The 19,716-nt window shown below is 41.8% G+C and overlaps 1 protein-coding gene across 1 annotated transcript in view; it reads left to right on the forward strand.

Annotated features, from left to right (window-relative positions):
• Window positions 1-487: 487 nt before the first annotated feature.
• UBN2 (ubinuclein 2) overlaps window positions 488-19,716 on the forward strand; it is a 56,888-nt gene continuing 37,659 nt past the window's right edge. The window contains exons 1-4 of the mRNA XM_069849746.1: window positions 488-513; window positions 682-997; window positions 6,045-6,137; window positions 12,525-12,626. Coding sequence (XP_069705847.1) covers window positions 488-513; window positions 682-997; window positions 6,045-6,137; window positions 12,525-12,626 — 537 coding nt within the window. The remainder of the gene's footprint in view (window positions 514-681; window positions 998-6,044; window positions 6,138-12,524; window positions 12,627-19,716) is intronic.

A 19,716-nucleotide genomic window follows, 5' to 3' on the forward strand; every position in this document is an offset into this window, starting at 1 on the left:
GAAGGAGGAGGAGAGAGAAGGAGGAGGAGGAGAGAGGAGGAGAAGAGAGAAAGAGGAGGAGAGAGGAGGAGAAGAGAGAGGGAGGAGGAGAGAGGGAGGAGGAGAGAGGAGGAGAGAGAGAAGGAGGAGGAGAAGAGAGAGGAGGAGGAGAAGAGAGAGGAGGAGGAGAAGAGAGAGGAGGAGGAGAAGAGAGAGAAGGAGGGGGAGGAGGAGGAGAGAGGGGAGGAGGAGGAGAGAGGGGAGGAGGAGGAGAGAGGAGGAGGAGGGAGGAGGAGGAGGGAGGAGGAGGAGAGAGGGGAGGAGGAGAAGAGAGGAGGAGAAGAGAGAAAGAGGAGGAGAGAGGAGGAGAAGAGAGGGGAGGAGGAGAGAGAGAGGAGGAGGAGGAGGCGCGCGGGGCTCCGCGTGCGCATCGCCCGGGCAACCGCGGGGCGGGGGGCGGCGCGCGCTCCCCCAGGCGCGGGGTGCGGCTGCGCGGGGGGGCGCCAAGATGGCGGGGGCGGCGGCGGCGCGCGCGTAGGGGGCGGCGGCGCCGAGCGGCCGGCGGCGAGGGGAGGGGAGAGCGGGAGGAGGAGGAGGAGGAGAAGGAGGAGGGGCCGGCGGGAGCGCGGCGTCCCCGGGCGGGGGATGGCGGAGCCGCGGCGGGTGCCGTTCGTCAGCCTGTCACCCGTGCGGGACCCCGAGCCGCCGCCGCCGCCGGGCCGCGAGGGGCCGGAGCCGCCGCGCGAGCCGCCCCCCCCCCGCCGCCGCCGCCGCCGCCTCGTCGCCCTCCTCGTCGTCCTCCTCGTCGTCCTCGTCCCGGCCGGAGCCGAACCGGGAGAGCGGCGGCCGCGCGGAGCCGCCCCGGGCCGAGCCGCCGCCGCCGCGGCTGCAGCAGGAGCCGCCGCGGGAGGCGCTCCCGGCCCGCACCGTGCGCCTGGAGCTGGCGCTGAGGGACCCCACCGAGGAGGGATGCGTGGAGTTCAGCTACCCCGAGCTGCTGCTTTGCGGGGAGCCGCGGGTACGGCACCGGGCCTCCCCTGCCCCCTCGATCCTTAGCCCCCTTCCTCCCTCCGATCCCCTGCCCATCTTGCCCCCCCCCCCCCTTTTCCCCTTCCCCCTCCTTTTCCCCTTGCCCCCCCCTTTTTTCCGTTTCCCCTTGCCATCTCCTTTTTTCCCTTTCCTTTTGCCCCCCCCTTTTTTCCCCTTTCCTTTTGCCCCCCCTTTTTTTCCTTTCCTTTTGCCCCCCCCTTTTTTTCCCCTTTCCTTTTGCCCCCCCTTTTTTTCCCCTTTCCTTTTGCCCCCCCTTTTTTTCCTTTCCTTTTGCCCCCCCTTTTTTTCCTTTCCTTTTGCCCCCCCTTTTTTTCCTTTCCTTTTGCTCCCCCCCCTTTTTTCCCCTTTCCGTCTTGCCCCCTCTTTTTTTCCCTCTTTTCCCCTTTTTCCTCCCCCTTTTCCCCTTGCCCCCCCTTTTTTTTCCGTTTCCCCTCCCTGTTTTCCCTTTCCCCTTGCCTCCCCCTTTTTCCTTTTCCTTCTGCCCCTGCGTTCCTCCCTCCTCTTCTCTTCCTCCCTGCCCCCGTCTCTGCTCTCTTTCTCCCCTTTCTCCCCACCTCTGCTCCCCGACCGTCCCTCCTCCTCCCTCCGCCCCCCGCGCTTCTTCCTCCTCCTCCTCCTCTCCAGCCATGGCCAGGCTGGCGGCTGCCCGCGTCCCCATCGCTGCCGATAACGCTATCGGTCGCCTCGTCCTGCTCGGGGGTGGCCCCGGGGCGGCGCCCTGGAGGGAAGTCCGGCGGCCTGGCCGCCGCTCGGGGCTCCTCCTGGCGCTGAGGCTGCGCCTGTGCCCGTGGGGGGAAGGGGAAGCTTCGCGCTGGTCGTCCCTGAGCCGGCCGAGTGGCTCCCGGGTGGCTTTTCCCCGACTTCCCCGTGTTGCTGCGAGCAGAGGAGGGGGAGCGTGGGTGTCTTGTGCCCGGCTTATCCCGGCTCCCCTTCGCACACCCTGCTTACCCCGGGGAGCGGCGGTGCTGCATCCTCCCTTCCTGGGAGCTTTTTCCGGCGCCTGAGCGAAACTGTTGCTCTGCCGGTCTCTTTTTCCGGATTGTCTGTAGGCTCTATGCAGGTAAATGAGGAGTTATTAGCGTGGCTCTGCTTACAAGTCTGGAGAAGCACCGAAATTAAGCAATTAGAAGACTTGGAGATGAGTTTCTGCAGTCTCATAGGGGATGGGAATGAATGAGAGTTAATGTTATTGAAACTATAACCTAAGCTGTAACTGTAACATCCTAGTCCTCACAACCTGAAAATATTTGGTACTCAAACTACTTGGATTTTTAAAGAGGAAGGCTTGAGCAGACAACTTTAAGAAGCAAACAGCATTAGCCAATCAACAGGACCCAGCATTCCAAGTAGGAAGGAGAGATGCATGTCCTTAAACTGGTCACACTTAAGCCACTCAGTGAGTTGAGACAGTGAAATTGTACGTGATTTAGTTGTGACTTTTCCTAATTCTGGTGTGCAGACATTTTTAGAGGTAGTTTATGTCTTCTTGGAAAAGGCACGGGGTAAGGAAATAACTGCTACTGAGAAGGTTGTGATAGCTCTCGTGATAAAAGCAAACCTCAAGTACCAGTACTGATACCACCATTGGATTTTTACATGCAGCGCAAAATCAAGAATGATTAAAACTTCTGTTTTACAAACCAAAGTGTTTCTAGGTGATAATGATGCCATACCTACACTTAGCAGCCTGCTCACATTTTGTTTAGTACGAAGGCTGTACGCGCTGAATTGTGTTCACACGTGGAAGATGGAAATGCCAGTGAGACGGATTTTAATCCCTGTGAGATATTCATGTACAAGTTAAAAGATTCCGTCTGTTTGTCCTGCAGCTGTTGTGGGCAAATGGTGCTAGTCAGGACTCCTCTGAACTGTTAGGGCAGAAGCCTGCTGCTCTGTGAAGTGCTATCTTTCTGAGCAGATCCTGTACGAAGGTGAAAATTGCGTGAGTGAGTAGAAGTAGTTCAATCTGGGGAGGTTTACTTTCCCTTTGGCAGTTCCCAGTTCCATAACTGCCTTTTTTTTTAATGTAAGGTGGTTATATGTTAATCACATAATTGGAGTAAAATGGCTTTTTTAATGTAGTTCTAATGCAAATTCCATGTCTTGGTGTGCAGAGCATTGATTTAGGCGATTTTTGGAACAATTGGGATTAGAAACTACTTTTTGAGGCAGAAATAGTGATAGAAATGCTTTATAAGAAATTCTGGTTTTCGGTCTCCAGATGGAAATGAATGGATCCTAATGGCCTGCCTATTGCTGGACTGTGTGGAACAATCAGCTGTGGTGCAGAAAGAGTGTCAGAAGTTGTGATCCTTTTGCAGTGATTCTGGACTTCTGTTCTTGCTTAAAAACGGATGTGTACTTGGCCTGTCAGTTTGCTTGCTATATGGTAGAAGCTAGAAAAGCTACTCTGATATGGTAATGAGGACTTAAAAACTTGTATTAATCGGCATGAAAAGAGAAGGGAAGGATATGTTATCCAGCAATAAAATTAGTGTGTGCTGGTTAAAGCAAATGCAAGAGGAGAATTTGCTTTGTACAGTGCAGGGAACATAGGATGACAGGAGTCTGCCTTCTACCCTGGTCGTTCTCAGACCAACAAATGATGTGAAAATGAAAAATAGAAGTCCTAAAAAAAGAAAAAAACCCTTGAAAATTGATCCTGCTTGTGGAGTAGAATAGCTATGGTGATTTATACCAGTTAATGCCACAGAGAAAACGACCTTCTTAAAGATGAAGCTTGACCGAGAAACGCCAGTGCTCTACCACTTTTCTGGAGAATCTGAGATTTACTCTTTCCAAGTAGGTAGTAACTAGTTGGCAGTTAAAGCTGTGGTTTTAAGTGGAGTTATAGTTGTCCAAACTTGTTATCTTAGTAATGATTCAGTTTAAAATGAACAGTTCCTATAAAATTAGCTGCGCAAAGTGTTTTTGTAGGGTGCAGATTGATGGGGTTTCCTGAAAGCTATTGCTGACTCCATATCTCTTAATAAGAAGTTGCTGGATTTCTTGTAACTATTCCCATTAATGTTCAACGTTACAAAACTAGGAGCTTGTCTTTCTGTCTTGTAGTGTTGCTTGGAACTGGAGTGACCTGGAGGGTTCTCCAGAGGCAGACTGTTCCGGAGGGCAAGGAACTGGCACACATGAGTAACTCCAAATATTGCTTTAATAGGTCTCTTAATGAAACGGTTGAGAATTCCAAAACTCATTTGACAGGATGAGTGCAATTTCTATTATTTTACACCCATTTTGGGTTCATAGCCTCGATCAGAAGTTAGTGGAAACATTTGTTAGAAACTCATGCTGGCCTTGTCCTGCTTTTTTTGTCTTGATAGAGAGAACATCATTTGATGGGGCTGTTAGCAGAGTTCATCTTTCCATAGAAATTGCTTTTTAAAGTTTCTGAATGTGAATAACAAGTTAGTGTGGTTTAAGAGTTTATCTGCCTTGTTAAAAGTGTTAGAAGTTCAAATGCACTCCCTTTTCTTTTAGTGAGTAAAACCTAACTTAAAGGAGGTAAGCCAGGATCTCAGGTTGGCTTCTGTCAAGCAGGCTGTAAAGGTGGTGAAGTAGTGGTGAAGTAGTAATGGCCTAAAGTTACTGCAAAGTCTGAAAGCCGTCCTTGGGAGCCCTTGGAAACCATTAACACTAAAACTTGCTTGAATTCTAGATTCCAAGAGTGCTTAACTAATCGAAGTGATAGCTATGGCTTTCAGAGTTTGGTGGGCAGAGGCGAGTGAACACTTGAGTACTAAATTTTGCTTGACTTCTGCCCTCATCCTTGTCTTGTTTCATAATTAAAAAAAAAATTTGCTTACCAGATGATGTGGAATAGGCTTTCCCAGCTAAAAATAGAAAAAAGTTGTTGCAGGAATTGAACAATATTTTAATTATGTCTGAAGGAAATATGTGCATAATGTAGAATCATAGAACGGTTTGGGTTGGAAAGGGCTTAAAGATCATCTGGTTCCAGCCCTCCTTCTACAGGCAGGGACACCTTCTGCTAGACCAGATTGTTTAAAGCCTGTTCCAACCTGGCTTCTTGGACTGTGGGGGAAGTATCTTGGTTTTCTGAACCTAGCGTTGCTTTGTGTTCTTAGTCTATCATAAATCTTTGCTCATTCATTGATGAGGGGTCCATGTGCAGTGAAGTTAGTTGGTATCCATAATGCTCCATAAAATGGAGCTCCATTCCACCATGTTCAGCATCCTAGTACCTCTTCCTGCTTCCAACAGTTGCTGTATTTTATCTGAATTCTAATTTTGAAGAAGGCAGCTCCGTTTTTCAGCTATACCTTATTTCCAGAAATAAAGCACTAGGTGCCCACTTGATTACTCTTCATTGACTTTGTGCTAGTGAAAATATCTTTCTCAAAGAAAAAGGGGGGGGGTGTGATATTTCTTGCTTGTTTATACAGCTGGAATATTAAATCTCTATTGTTCTTGTGGCTGCCATAGTGACAGTCTTGTAGAAATCATGCTATGATTACTGAAATTATCTGAAAAAAAAACCCAAAACCAAAACCAGTACAAGAGTTAAAGGAGTTACATTAGTTAGAGTTGTAATTTACTGAGATTTTTAGTCTCCTGGCTGCTTCCCTGCTGATTGTACCAGGTACATCTTGTATATTGTCTCTAGAAGGATCACAACACCAGTAAGAGGCACCAGTGGAAGCAGAGATGAAAAGGAGTTGTTTTTAGAGAGTTCCTTCTCTTTGAACCCCAGAAGGCCACAGTTTTCTCTTACACTTTCAGTTGAGGTTGTAGCGGAATGCTTGGGCAAATATTAATCTGAGTCTTCCTCTTAACTTTTCTGTTGTTCTCATTAGAAGAAAAGTAACTGAATGATAGTTGAGTCGAACTCAATTTTAGAAAATTAGATATTTGGACTCTTAATATAAATTCTGACTACTTAGTCATCAGAGCATTGTTTATTGACACTTAATAGGTTTTTATTACATGCATTCTATGTGTTCCTTGTGAAACGAATATTTAATTTCTACTTTTTTCAGAAGAAATCGGTTCACTTGGAAGATCCATTTAATGATGAACGGCGTGAGCAGCATGAAGTGGAAATGCTAGCCAAGAAGTTCGAGGCAAAATATGTGAGTTACTATACCTGTATTAAAACATACAAATATTGAACAGCAATAACTTATGATGCTGTAGAGATGTTAACATCAGTTTTCTTTGCTGAGCAGGATTGTTGATGTAGTGTCAAATGACTTCTGTACGTTTTGGTGCTGTGTTTTCATTTAATATTTCATTTAAGCAGCTTGAAGCTACTACAGGCTTGTTAGATGAGGCTACTAAATAGATTTGTCTATAGGAAGTTATAGCTTGTGAAGCTGTTCTTGGAAAAGCTTCCTATACAAATACAACTCGGTAATAGATGCAGGTTGATAGTCATGATAAATACTGTGCCAGGGGAAAATTTTTATGTGACGCTGTTGTACACTGTTGCACAGCTCTCCTGTTTGGGCTAAATACTGATGAATCTTGATGAATTTCTGACTAATTTGCAACGCTTCTGTAGGAAGTTATTGTTGAATAATGTTATTGCTTGATGAGTTTGTCTTGTAGCTGCCAGTTGAATAAAGATTCTCTTGACTCCTGGAAGCATAGCATGAATGACTTGAACAACACCAGGTAGTAACATAGAGGCTTTCACTAATAAATGAAGGTAGAAACATTGACTAAAACCACACCCAAACACGTCTCTAAGAATTCATATGGGTAGGGTTGGGTGATTAATTCTAAGCTGGCAATCAAAACTCATCATCATGCTTAGGCATGTTGATATTCTGGATTACTAATGGAGCCCTTCTATAATAAAGAGGGAAAACGAGCAGTTGTTTCTGTCTTTTGCCAGTGTTATGCATAGTAAAATCTTTCTTGTCAGATTTATTTTTGGGGTTGTTTTTTTGTTCTGGCAAAGATAGATTTCTTCAAATGCTCATATACATTCTGTAGAAGTAATTACTTTTTCAGGGCATGTTAGTTGTGCTACATAGTAAAAGAAACCCTTAAATTGAGAAGAACTTTCATCTTTTGGAGGGACTGATGGAAGCCAGAATATCCAGTGAACTAAGAAGTCAGTTCCAGAATACTGTTTGTTTTTTCATTTGAATGATGACTTTTTTTTTTTTCGAGCATGAGAGGAAAACGTTTTAAGTGTACTTTTCTAGAAAACTCATTTCCATAATACAAGTTTAGGATTTCATAATGTCCTGAAACAAGTTGCTTAACTGCAGCAGATGAAAGTCAATGTAGAGCATGTAAAGCAGAATATGTAGGAGGGAGTGGTACTGGAAGCAAACTAATCTTGCATATACATTTATGCATACATCAAAGCTAAGCATGTACATTTATGGACAAAGCATGGTGTTGTTAGACTTACGAAAACTTGAGTTCAATGCTCAGTAGTCATAAAGGGAGCAAATAGATACTTATAACTATTAGAAAGCAGTAGCTAACAAAACCTATCTTTTTACTACGGTTTAAATTGATGGTGTGTTTGTATTTTGATTGCTATGCACAATTCTGATTTCTTACCTTTCTGTCATTCTCTGCCATACCTTATGCCTCTCAGTCCCGCAGAATGCCTGGAAAGGGAATGTCTTCTATATAAAGAACAACTTACGAGGTTAGGGCCACTAAGCATGGAGGTTGACGAGGGATTAATAGTTCTTACGTTAGATACTCTGTCCTTTCTCTCTTCCAGTGCAAGAACTGTTGGTCTCTACTTACCATCTGTGCTCAGAGGAATTGCATCTTTGTACGCTGACCCACTGCAATTGCTTGTGTTCTAACAACATCCAGCCATCTTCTGATTCTTGTAGTGAGATGTTCACTCCTTGACTTTAACTGGAATAGGGATCCCACAAAGTAGATAGGCATTCTGATCTTCTTTTTAACAGCACTTTAGGGTAAAAGTAATTACTGGTTGTATGAGAAAGAAGTAGAGGTTTTTTTCAGAGTTGCAGGAAGTACTATATCCTTCTTAAACCAATTAGGTATTACTTATCCGTATCCATTTAAAATGGAGTCAAACAATCTTTTTAATCATAGCACGTGTGGCAGTACGTCTGAAAAATGTGATGAACAGCCTTCTGTGAAGACCCTTCTTTTCATATAAATTCCTCTACTTAAAATCAAATCAATGCAGTATTAGACTATCTTGCAGAGACGTTAGAAAAAGCCTATGAATAAATATGTATTTTTGTTAAACAAGATGCATAAAGTTAATGTACCATTTGTTTATTTGATTATTTGATTTTTTTTTTTGCAATTGTTGCATGTTTTAAACACCAATGTAAAAATCTGTTCTGAATGGTTCTCATTTTCGTTCTTTTGGTTGCTGTTACTCTTTAGCCAAAATCAAACACCGTTGTAAAAACATATTATTGAATCTTGAACAATATTGTACATAACGTAAGAATTTTTATTGGCTGTAAACAGAGGTCCGTGTAATGGATGGTAGCCTAGTCTTCTGACACTTGTGGAATCTCATACTTGAAATTATTAACAGAGTAAATGTTCATTGATGCTACTAGCAGTCTGTGGCTTAATTTCTTCCAAAGCCTCAGGCTGCATGTTTAACTACCCTTTGTATAGCTTTTGGCCATGAATTTGCCAGATCATTTTGGGTTTGCTGAATTTACATTGTGTTCCATGGCAGTAAGTACCATGATGATGATGCCCTATTAAAAGAGACTTTGTGTTTAAACCTCATGAGTTCACTTGGTGCTTCGCATGTCTGCGTTGTAAGAAACAGTGAAATATTTCCTGTTCTTATGCATGCTGTGTGTGATTCTGATGCTGTTATCTAAATTCAGCCCTTTCGTTCTCTGGCTGGAGTGTCTTAACATTCTTTTATTGTATGGAAGCAGCGTTTTTTACCTTTAAACATCCTTGTTGGCTTAGCGTTCCCTTTTTTTGTTCTAATTTCTTTTTTTAAATGAAAGGATATTAGTGGTAGAATGTCCTGATTTATCAGTGATATAATGATGACTTCTGGTTTTGTTCTCTATTCTGTTTTCATAAGTCCCAATTCTTTTCTTTTGACTGCTCTTGATTGTTGAGCAAATGTCATAGAATTGTGTGCAACAGCTCCAGTGCTTCCTGAGCAGCATAACAAATTAAGAACTCGCTGTATTTTTTCTTGTTTGGATTGTCCTTCCTTTATGTGGATTACCTTGCTTTTATTGATATTGAAATCAATTGATGATTTATCACACTAAGCTCAGAGCAAATGTGAGGTCTTTCAGTGATTCTTCAGTTGTCTTTTTTAATTTACTATCCTCAGTAATTTCTGTCATTCCCTCCTGCGACTGTTAGCCCTCTCTGTTGCTTCTAAAGATGAATGAATACACATTCCTTGGTGATTTCACCGATTACTTTCTTTGCCAGAATGAAATATTTATTCCTACCCTTTCTATCCTAGTCTGAAACCAGACATTAATTTGAGTGGACCTTCTCTCTTATTCCATGATAGTTTCTTGTCCTTAAAGATCTTTGGACCTTTTTTAAAGCCTTTGAAGTACTGCTTCCTTCTACCATATTCTTGCCTTGTCTGGAATGTATATTCTTGTACTTGCTGGTTCTGTTCTTCATAACTTTTAGTAACTTGCCCAATATAGAGAGCAGGTTTACTGGTTTATAGAACCTGTTGTGGCCTTTGGAAGGTTCTTCAAAAATTGACATTGTATTTGCCACCTTCTCATCCTGTTGGGCAAAGATTGTTTAAACCTTAGGCTACATGGCACAGTTAATTTGTTGAACAAATATTTGAGTTTTCTGAATACTTGCATAAGTACTATTTGCATGCAGCCTTAGGAATTGACATCTTACTTTACTCTAGTATCATGACTATTTATGTTCTGGGACAGAAAGCTTGGAGGAAAGCATTTGGGAAAGGTGAAAAGCTTCAGTGGTAAAACGTCCCTGAACTGCTGCATAGTAAATGCTGATGCAAGTAATCCTTTCAGTTATTCTGCTGTGTTCCTGCATCCTTAGCATCTCGATGGTATGGACTTCCAACATGCTCCCTTAGACATAACTGGGTAGAACTGGGCCTGAAGGAAATTCTCAAACTACACATGCAATGTTTCAGATATTTCCATATGTCTATATAAAGGCTACTATTTTAATCCTGCTTTTATTCATTTGGCTGTTATGAGACTTATTTTATTAGCTTTGTTGCATATCTATAGTATGTTTTTATGAATGACAAACAGTCAAAGTATTGAGAATTTTTTAAAGTTTTTTAGTGCCCGTGCACTGAAAACATAGAACAGCTGCTGCTGCAAAAGGATTTGGACTCACAAACAAGGATGTTAATAGCTATGTGGGCTCAGCAAGAGGTGCATGTTGTGGCTTGACCTTGGCTGAACTACAGGTGCCCACCAAGCTGCTCTGTCGGTACCTTTGTCAGCAGGAGAGAGTGGGTAGGAAATAAGGAAAAAAAAACTCATGAGCCGGGATAAAGGTGGTGCAATAAAGGAAAAGTGAAGGCCACATGTGGAACCAGAAGGAGCATAAGGCTTACTCTCTACTTCGCACCAGCAGGGAAGTATTACTGGAGCCATTTCCTGGGAAGCAGGGTTTCAGTATGCGTACGGGTTACTCTGGAAGACAAACGTAATAACGGATGCACCCCCAGTGCCTTTCTCTTAGCTTTTTATGGTCAGTTTGGGTCGGCTGTCCTGGCTATGTCCCTTCTCAAGATCTTGCCCACCCCCCAGCCTACCCATGAGGTGGGAATGTTGAGGAGACAGACTTGATGTGCCAGCACTGCTTAGTGGTAGCCGAAATACTGGTGTTATCAACTCCTTTCTAGCTACCAATACGAAGCACAGCACTCTGCTATGGGAAAAATTAAGTCTTCCTTAGCCAGACCCAATACAGTGTGGTACATAGGTGGATTCCGTTACCCATTGGGGATACCAGTAGAGGTAAAGTGTAGTTGATGTAACGTTCTTTGGACAGTCTGCTGGTGCCTCAAAATCATAAGAATTATATAACCTTTTGCGCTGGCGTTTAAACAGAATTCTTAAATGCTACCTCTGTTTATTCTAAGGGGTTTTATTTTTTCTTCTCTTATCCAAACTCCTTTTTTAAAACTGAAAAGTACTGCATGATTTGGGAATGTGCAGTCATTCAGGTATTTTAGCAGATGAATGACTGTAGGAGGTGATAGGAAAAGTTACGAATACTTGGCTTGGAAATCCAAATTAAACTGAATTCGCTTTCATGTTTTTCTCCTGAGACTATTGCATATGTTTATTTAATTAAACTTCAGAGATTCCTGTTTGCTTGCAAGAGTGCATGCTTTACTTCGTTACAAACTTGGATTCTTGTGAAATATTGTTTAAGTGGAGGTGTTCAGATGCTTATGCTTCTCAGAAAAGAGTAAGGATGAAATCACCTTTGAACAGTGTCTGCATACTCATAGCAACAAGTGGGTTGTGATATTTGGATGTCACAGCTGAAAAGACTCACACTTGTTTTAAACATGCTTAAAACTGTAGAGTGCAGGCAAAGAAGCTTCGGGAGCAAGTCTTCTCAAACTCATGGAAGAACAGTGGTTGCCATTTTAGTGAAGGTGGTGCCTTTTTCAGAATTTTATTTTAACAGCTTTTATTTTGACAGTGTATGGAGGTCAAGAAAACTAGGCCTTATATCTGAAGCTGATTCCCATTTGTATAACTACATTAGATTCCCTGAATGTTTTAGTTGGATGTGAGTTTTTACTTTTTTCATGTGAAAGTTTTATTAAGTAAAGTACCTGTAGGTTAAAATGAAGTTTAATTTCTCCTGGAGGTAAGTAAGCCCACAGTCTGTGATATAGCTCCCGGCTTTGATTTGGTTTAGAAACCGTTTAATATCCAGTCCTACCAACTGAGGTGACAGCTCTTGCATTTCAAAGGATTTTATCGTGTTTTTCTTCAGTTATGTCATATGAATGCTATAACGTCTTGAAAACTCATGGACACCCTGTATGCAAGTACTAGATCAATACTTTTCTTTTTTTCACTTAGACTTTACTTTTTTGTAGAGAAGCAATCCACGTTATGTGAGGAAACACTTTACTGAATGGTAGGCTATTAGGGTTTTCCTTTGTAATGACTCTGTAACCTATTGAAAAACTCAACACTTTCTAAATTATTCCAGACCTTCTATCACTGACAGTCTTATTGCTGCTTTTTAAAAACATAGGCATGAAATGAAGCATCTGTGTTAAGATGATCTGTTTCATGCAGGATCCAAGTGGCTAGTGAATACCTTTCAGGGATGACTTGAGGGCCTGTGGTCCAGCATGTTTGCCAGAACTTATTCCTGTGTGAAAATGTTTACTAGCCACCTATACCATCTTCAAGGAAGCATCCAAGAAAGCAAAACTGCTAATTTCCTAAATGGCCATCCCTCCAATGCATTGTTTTGTTGACTTTACTGTTTCCTGAGTTATACAATGTTTGCTTTGTTTTCAGGGTGGAAAGCCCCACAAACATCGAAAGGATCGCCTGCAGGATCTAATTGATATAGGTTATGGTTATGATGAAACGGACCCTTTCATTGATAATTCTGAAGCGGTAAGTAAGCCTCGTCAAAGCAGCAAGAAGAAATAAGATAGTGGGTTTTTTTGATAGACAGGAAAGGTAAGGGAATATACTTCATGCCCATGTATATTAGGTATGGATCCCAGGGCATGCTGCCATGGTAATCCAGCGAATGATTGTAGTCTCATTCAGTTATCGTTATGCACTGCAAGAATTAAGGCTATTGCTATCACATGGTTTTCCAGTGTTAGAAATTAAATTATTTTTATTTGTGCCCTTAATTTACTGTGGACTAAAATTACCCTGTCTCTGTTTAGTTTCTTGTATTTCTTGGATTATTCGTAGATCACTGGTGTTAGATTTCCTGCATTAGATCAGGAAGCTATTCTGCTCTTAACCATCCTGTTTTTATTCTAAACATTTACCAAGTGTGTCCAAAAAATTTTAGATAAACCAGCTTCGTTAAACAATGGGATATTACAGCTTATTTTGTCTGAATATTTTTCAGAAATGAAAACACGTCTTGAGGTAAAAAAGAGACTAGGCAATATTAAGGGTATTGGGAGGTTTACTAGAGGACATTTGAAGATATCTTAGAAGGTGGTATATGAAGTAAAGAAAACGAGTAAGAAGCTTGGAAGAGAGAGCGTGGATGATGTGAAAGCTTAGAGACCTTCTATAATTCTTCTCCATTAGATGTCAGGAAGAAGTAGTTTTGATGTTTAGTCAGATGAAAAGGAACAAAAAACACCTGACACTTCAGCTGTCCTGCAATTTCTTCCACTGCTGAGTGACACTGTGCAAAGCAGCAGTGATCTGCTCTGAAGAGGAGGGAGCTAAAAGTCTGAGTAGGAAAGGAAAGATGATGGAAGAGTTTTGAGAAGGGAGTAACAAAAGCATAGAAGTGAAGTGTGTTGCTTAGCGTACCCTACATCAAGCCTCCATTTGAATGTAGTAGTAGATCTGGGAAATGATAAAACTTTGTAAGGAGCTGCTGTGAACACTGAGCTGTGAGGTTTCTAGTATGTAGATGTTGTAATGAACGTTGCTCTTAAGAACTGTGTGAGGTGCACACAGGCATGCTGGAGAACTGATACCTTCCTGAGCAAAAGAAGCTTGGCTTAACCACAGTGGACAGCAGGCTGAGCTTGTCTTTGTGGGCTGTAAGGTTTTGAAGTAGATCTGAAGGCATGTGAACCAATTGTGTGATAAGCAAGTTTGCTGTAGGTGCTTCTTGTATCTTGCATTAAACTTTTTTTGTTGTTCTGGAGTAAAATTTTAGTTGAGCTTGCCAATATTAAACTGTCCTGTCGCTATCCCTCAGCTTTTGATTGTGCTGCTCTAACAGTATTGGGGCCTAAGCCTTGGTATGTCCTTTCCAAAGGTCAAGTGCTGATCTTCAGCTCAGTAAGAACAGATGTGCTTCATTCCTGCTGAGAAACCACTTGAGCCTTTAGGCTTATCTGGTTTCTCACTGTTGCTTAAATTAACCATCATCAGTTTTGAAATTTTATGATACAGGACCTAAGTTGTATTGGTTTTTTTTTTTCTGGATTTATCATGACCCATCACAGATCTGATATGTGATTTGGATAACTTTCAGTACTTGTAGCATAGATATCTATCAAAGATGTATGTGAGTCTAGTAGGGTTGAACACTCACAGATGTGTTGGTACTTCTCATACAGTGTCTCCTTCCCGTGCTGCTCTTGTTACTAGGGGCAGATCCATTAGATTTGCAGGAGCATTTACTCTGATACCTCTTGCCAGACTCCTTGCAAGGATATACAAAAGGCAGTTGTTAGAGGACCAGATGCTTGCATCATGTGGTAGCTGTGGAAGCTACTAGGGAGAATGATGTATTCTTTAAAGTTTTCTTTCCTAAACAAATCGTTATTCCTTGTGTCTGTGTTACAGACACAGACCACTGAGAGCCCATTTCTGGTTTGCTTTTATCCCCATTTCTATCTAGAAAAGAAGAAAAATAAACGTACTGTGTGCCAGCTGCAGTCTAAGTTGTTGTTGTAGAGCTTAGGGGTCCTGTAATGTAGGAGTTAAGTTCAACAAAACCTCTCATTCTAGCTCAGATGCAAATGGGAAGTGTTTAGAAAGAAATTCTACGTGTCTGGCTTGCTCATCTTCTGTGTGGCCAGCTATTAAATCGCCATGTATCCTGAGAAATGTCAGAGCCAGGCCTAGCCTTTGTAGACTTTGTTCCTTTTGGAAGATACTGTCTACACAAAAAGCTGTAACGTCCTGGGCACAAACACTTGCAAAATGAGTATGAATGCCACTTGAATTGCTTTAGGACTGGTATCCTGTTTTCTCCCTCTGTATCCCAGAAAAAAAAAAAATACTAGAAGGCTTCCTAGGATTTTAGTCTTTTTCTTGTCACAGGTGTGAAAGAAATACTGAGCTCTTTGGCACTGTAACAGATCCATTCCACAGCTTTAGAAAAGTTTTCCTTCTAAAAACAGATTTTGAGATAATGCCATCAAATATTGAAGATATCAAACCAATAAAATTCTTAGCCTGTTTTTACCAGGCATTGCAGTTGTGTTAAGCAACTGTGCTTTCTTTGGATCCATTTTCAATTAAGCAGTTTTGTACATGTAACGCAGATGCATACATAACAAATAGCATATGTAACAGGACCTGGGTCCTCCAAAGATCCAGGAAGGCAATTGTTCTTGGTTTTCTGGGGGCATGGATTGGGGTCAAGTGCAGGGAATCTCCTAATGGCATTGTTCTCTAGTGATGGATTTTGATGGGGCTGGAGTACAGACAGGTACAGGATGTGTTTTTCTAGAGAAAAGCTCTTGGAAAGTGCTGACAGAAGGGAGCTTCTCCTAAGCGAAGAGTTTTTTGCCTGTCACACTCCTCAAATGGCACTAGTACCTACCCTGGTGAAGTAGAGTAGCTTTTGGGTTGCCTAGTAGGTTAGATTGCCATTGTTTGCCTTCTGTGAAAATGAAAACCATGCATGCGATTCTTACAGATTTGCTTTCATTTTTTTCCCTAGAATGGGCCAGAACTTTCATATAGGGTAGTAAAAGACTTGAGCAGCGTGGCTGCATTAAGACTATCAAAGTCCTTGTGGCTACTAGAAGGCAAAATGGCTCCTGAAGAGCAATTCAGTGGACTCGGGCGTGAAGCCAACTAAAGCAAAATACGGGAGAAAGGTTCTTGGGTGCTTATTACCCTAAGTAGCATCATCAGTTCCTACCTACCATCTTCCATCAGACTTGTCTCCTCTTACAGGAATAATTACATAGTTACATGTTGCTGTTTATTTTGGGTGTATCTGGTACATAGGTTACTAATTTTTTTATCTTGCTGTCGTTCTCTGAAAATTTTTAGCTCGTCCTGTCTGGAAGAAGTGGCTTTTCCTCTCTGAATGCAATTATAGGCAAGTGGGAAATCCATGCTTCAGTCTATGCAGTGGATATTTTTGGACTGAAAATTTTGACTGTAGTCAGGGGGTTGTGAACCCTTCATTTCAGAAAAAAAATATAAATCCAGACCATCTTACTACTGTTTCTAGCAGCTGTGTAGCTGTTAGTCTGATGGCAAGTCTGAATCTTTGCTTATCTTGGAGGCCCTCTGTGGCAGTAACACACAAAACATTCATAACCTGCAAAGAAAGCTGTACCTCCTCAGTGTTTCCACTGCTGTCATGTTGAAAATAGGCTTTGCTGTAGTGTGAATTTCCCAAGACTACATTCTCTGTGGAATGATCATAGAATGTAGAATAGTTCGGGTTGGAAGGGACCTTAAGGATCATCTAGTTCCAACTGCCCTGCCATGGGCAGGGACACCTCCCACCAGACCAGGCTGCCCAAGGCCCCATCCAAACTTGCCTTCAGGAGGCTCCTGGAGTGCATTGAAGATAATTTCTTAATCCAGCTAATAGAGACCCTCACCTGAGGGGGTGCAATACTGATTGATACTACTGTAGGTTTCTGCTGCCTCTCTAATATTCCTGCCTGCACACATGTGCATATCAGCCTGGTTTGGCTGGACTACTTGCTCTTGCAATGACCTCTGAATATTTGGTTGGTTGCGTGCCTTCCTGACACTGTAAGCTTTATAGAGATTCCAGGAGAAATACAGCGCTCCCTGAGCTTTCTGTTGTGTAATATAGAACAGGGATCTGAAGTAATACATGGTGCTTGGTGAACAAGCACGCAATTTTCTCTTACTCAGAGGTAATAAGGCTTGCACATCCAAAACAAAGAGCAGCCAGCACCTTCCCCCGGTCAGGTAGATGAATGCAAAGGAAGAACCATCCACCTAGAAATCTGTAATCGGTGCAAGCTGTATTTTGAAGCCAGGCTGATGGAAACTGAAGCAAACCATGAATGCCAAGAGCAATGGGAAGCATGTAGTTCAATACTTTGGACACCCGGGACCATATATAAATATTTAACCCAGTCGTCTGTATGCATGGTTCCACAGCAGCCTTCTAAACGCTGGTGCAAGAGTCCTGTGCTACTGGGTAGAGAAAACGAGCCTAGCGATAGTTTCTCAAACACAGAAAGTTTCTCCAAAGCAGGTACTTCAACCTAAAGGAAAAACTTATTCTTCTTTAGCAGTGTTTTGCCTGAAGAGCTCAGACCCTCTTAAAAGACAGCCCTTCAAAGACTGTATGTCCATTTTAATAATTCCAAACACATTGGTAAAAGTGTTGCTCTTTTTCTATCCGAGTTCCCTAGAGAACTTTCCACAGTTTAAGGGCTTAGTCTTTTGAAAAGTTCTGTGTCATGATATAGAGTTTTCACATGTTTTCTTTGTTTACTTCATGTTGTAATCCTCAAGCTTATTAAAGCTGTGATAGATATTAATATTCTGTCCCTGCCTGGCTTCCCCTCAAGAGTTCCTGCTATTGTGATCTAAAACCGAAGCTGATGGATTGCCAGTAGCAGCATCTTACTCAGTATTCTTGAATATCTGAGATACCATTCTCACTGGGAAAAAGCATCTGCTTGGGGAATGGCAAAGCACAGTGCGCTGATGGTAATTTTTGCCTTTTTTGTGGGGGTTCTGGGCCAGTTGTTGTTTTAGGCCAACTTGATGATGTTCTTTCCTCCTTCCTACTTGTAGTAGCGTTTTATGCATAGTGATGGAGAGCGTTGTCATTTGCTGGAGAAAGTTTTTTTTTCATTTTGTTTTGAAGAGACGTTTACCTATCAACCTGCCAATGTTAGAGGCATATACAGAAAAATGCTACATAAGATCCATTATTAAACATATTTTCACATTGGATTGAGAGATAGGTTTAACATTGCTGCGTTTTTCATGTGAAAAAAGCTACCTTTGTACACTTCTATCACAACCCTCCTTCACACTCTATATGTAAGAGTGCATTAAAGCATTTTTTTCTTTTGAGAGATTCTCTTACAAGGTGATTCACTGGCTATGGATATGGATTTATGTGTTTAAATTACTGGTCTGCCTTCCTTGTTCTTTGTCACTTTGCTCAGTCTTGCATGTTCTGTGGTTGGGGAATAGTGCTTGCTTAGCTGCGTGCACCGTGTCACCTATAATAAAAGATGTCTTTTGTGCTTCCCAGGTGTCTTCAGAGTAGACCTGACGGCTGGCACTTGACTCGTTTTATGTTTTGCGTGTATACAGGGGTAAATTTCAACTAGGAGATTCTTTCATTGCTTTTTATCCCTCTTGGCCCCAAGATAAATAAAGGTGTAGGGTGGAGTACCAAACAAATAAAGCAGATACGGTTTTGGTTAATGCAGAACAGATGTGTTTAAACTGTATACCCAGTAGTCCTCTAGTACAAGAACCATTATGAATAAAGGGACAAAGGGAGCTGAATTTGCAGAACAAATCTGTTAAAGCAACAGTGATGTTCTCATACTGCTTCTGCAAAATATCATATATTTTTTTAGGAAGGAAAAAGTGATTTCTTAAATAATTTTTTTAATCCTGTGTTCTGGCCTAGGTTTCAACCAGGTAGTTTAGGACTGCTTATGTTTTTAATTACCTCAGTGGGACAAATGGGAAGCTGAAGAGTCAGCATCTACGTAGGTACTTAGAAAAAATGAGACTTGCATCTGGCCTTTGTAGTACCTTTGTTTAAATTTGTGTACATCAGGAATGTAGGAGTAAGAAATAATTAAGAAATAATAATGGTAATAGGTGTAGCAACTTCTTGCTAAATTTAGGTTTTTAAAGAGCACAAAATCACTTTGCAGAGTTATCTGAGCTTCTGGAGGGCTAGATCATGGCCTAGGATCGACTGTTCTTTGTTAGTAAATGGATTTATTTAAGCTGCACAAGAAACTTAGGTGTTTTCCAAAAAAATATACTCACACTTTGATTGTTAATATAATACGGGTTGGGGGGGGGGGGGGGAGTTATTAGATGCCAAAACCAACAGGTCTTTAAGAGCATTTGCCTTAACTGTCTGAGATGGTAAGTCTGCTCTTCAAGTTAAATTAATGGAAAAGGAAAGCATAACTTTTCTTCTACAGAATCTTTTATTTATTCTGTAACACAAAACCTGGAACTTTTAAGTAATATAGTGCATATTTATTTGTAATAAAAACACTGGACTGTATTTGCTGTGTAGGTCAGAGCGCAATCTCTGAAAGAATTGATTGAATTGAACAGAAACGTGGGCACACGAGTGGTCACACATGATATAAATTATAAGGGTTCTCCTAGGAAACTCCTATAGTCTAGAGTATGAGCCAGGTATTATATCTTTATTTAATAGTCTGTTGTGCTTTGCTATCTGTCCTTTGCCCTAGAGTTAACAAAAAACCCAATCAACCAACCAAAACCAACTTGCCTGTGCATTTTGGAAGAGTAATCTTCTTTACCATGGGAAAGCTCTTTCTGCCTGCCTTTTTGCTGTCTTGGATTAGAAAAGGAATGTATTATTCCCCCTTAACCTTGTTCAGGATTTCATTGTATAGCGAAAAAGGTAGTTCTGGTTTTTGTTTGAAAACTTATGCTTAAAGGATAGCAAATCCAAAGAATGCATTTCAGTTCTTTGTACTTTTAGGAAGCATAGAGATCAATCAACTATGTTTGAAGTACCTTAAAAAGTATACTGAACTATATGGATATTCAGAGCATTTAACTGAAGCAGCCATATTCA

The sequence above is a fragment of the Phaenicophaeus curvirostris genome, chromosome 1, assembly GCF_032191515.1.
Source record: "Phaenicophaeus curvirostris isolate KB17595 chromosome 1, BPBGC_Pcur_1.0, whole genome shotgun sequence".
In the NCBI taxonomy this organism is placed as follows: domain Eukaryota; kingdom Metazoa; phylum Chordata; class Aves; order Cuculiformes; family Cuculidae; genus Phaenicophaeus; species Phaenicophaeus curvirostris.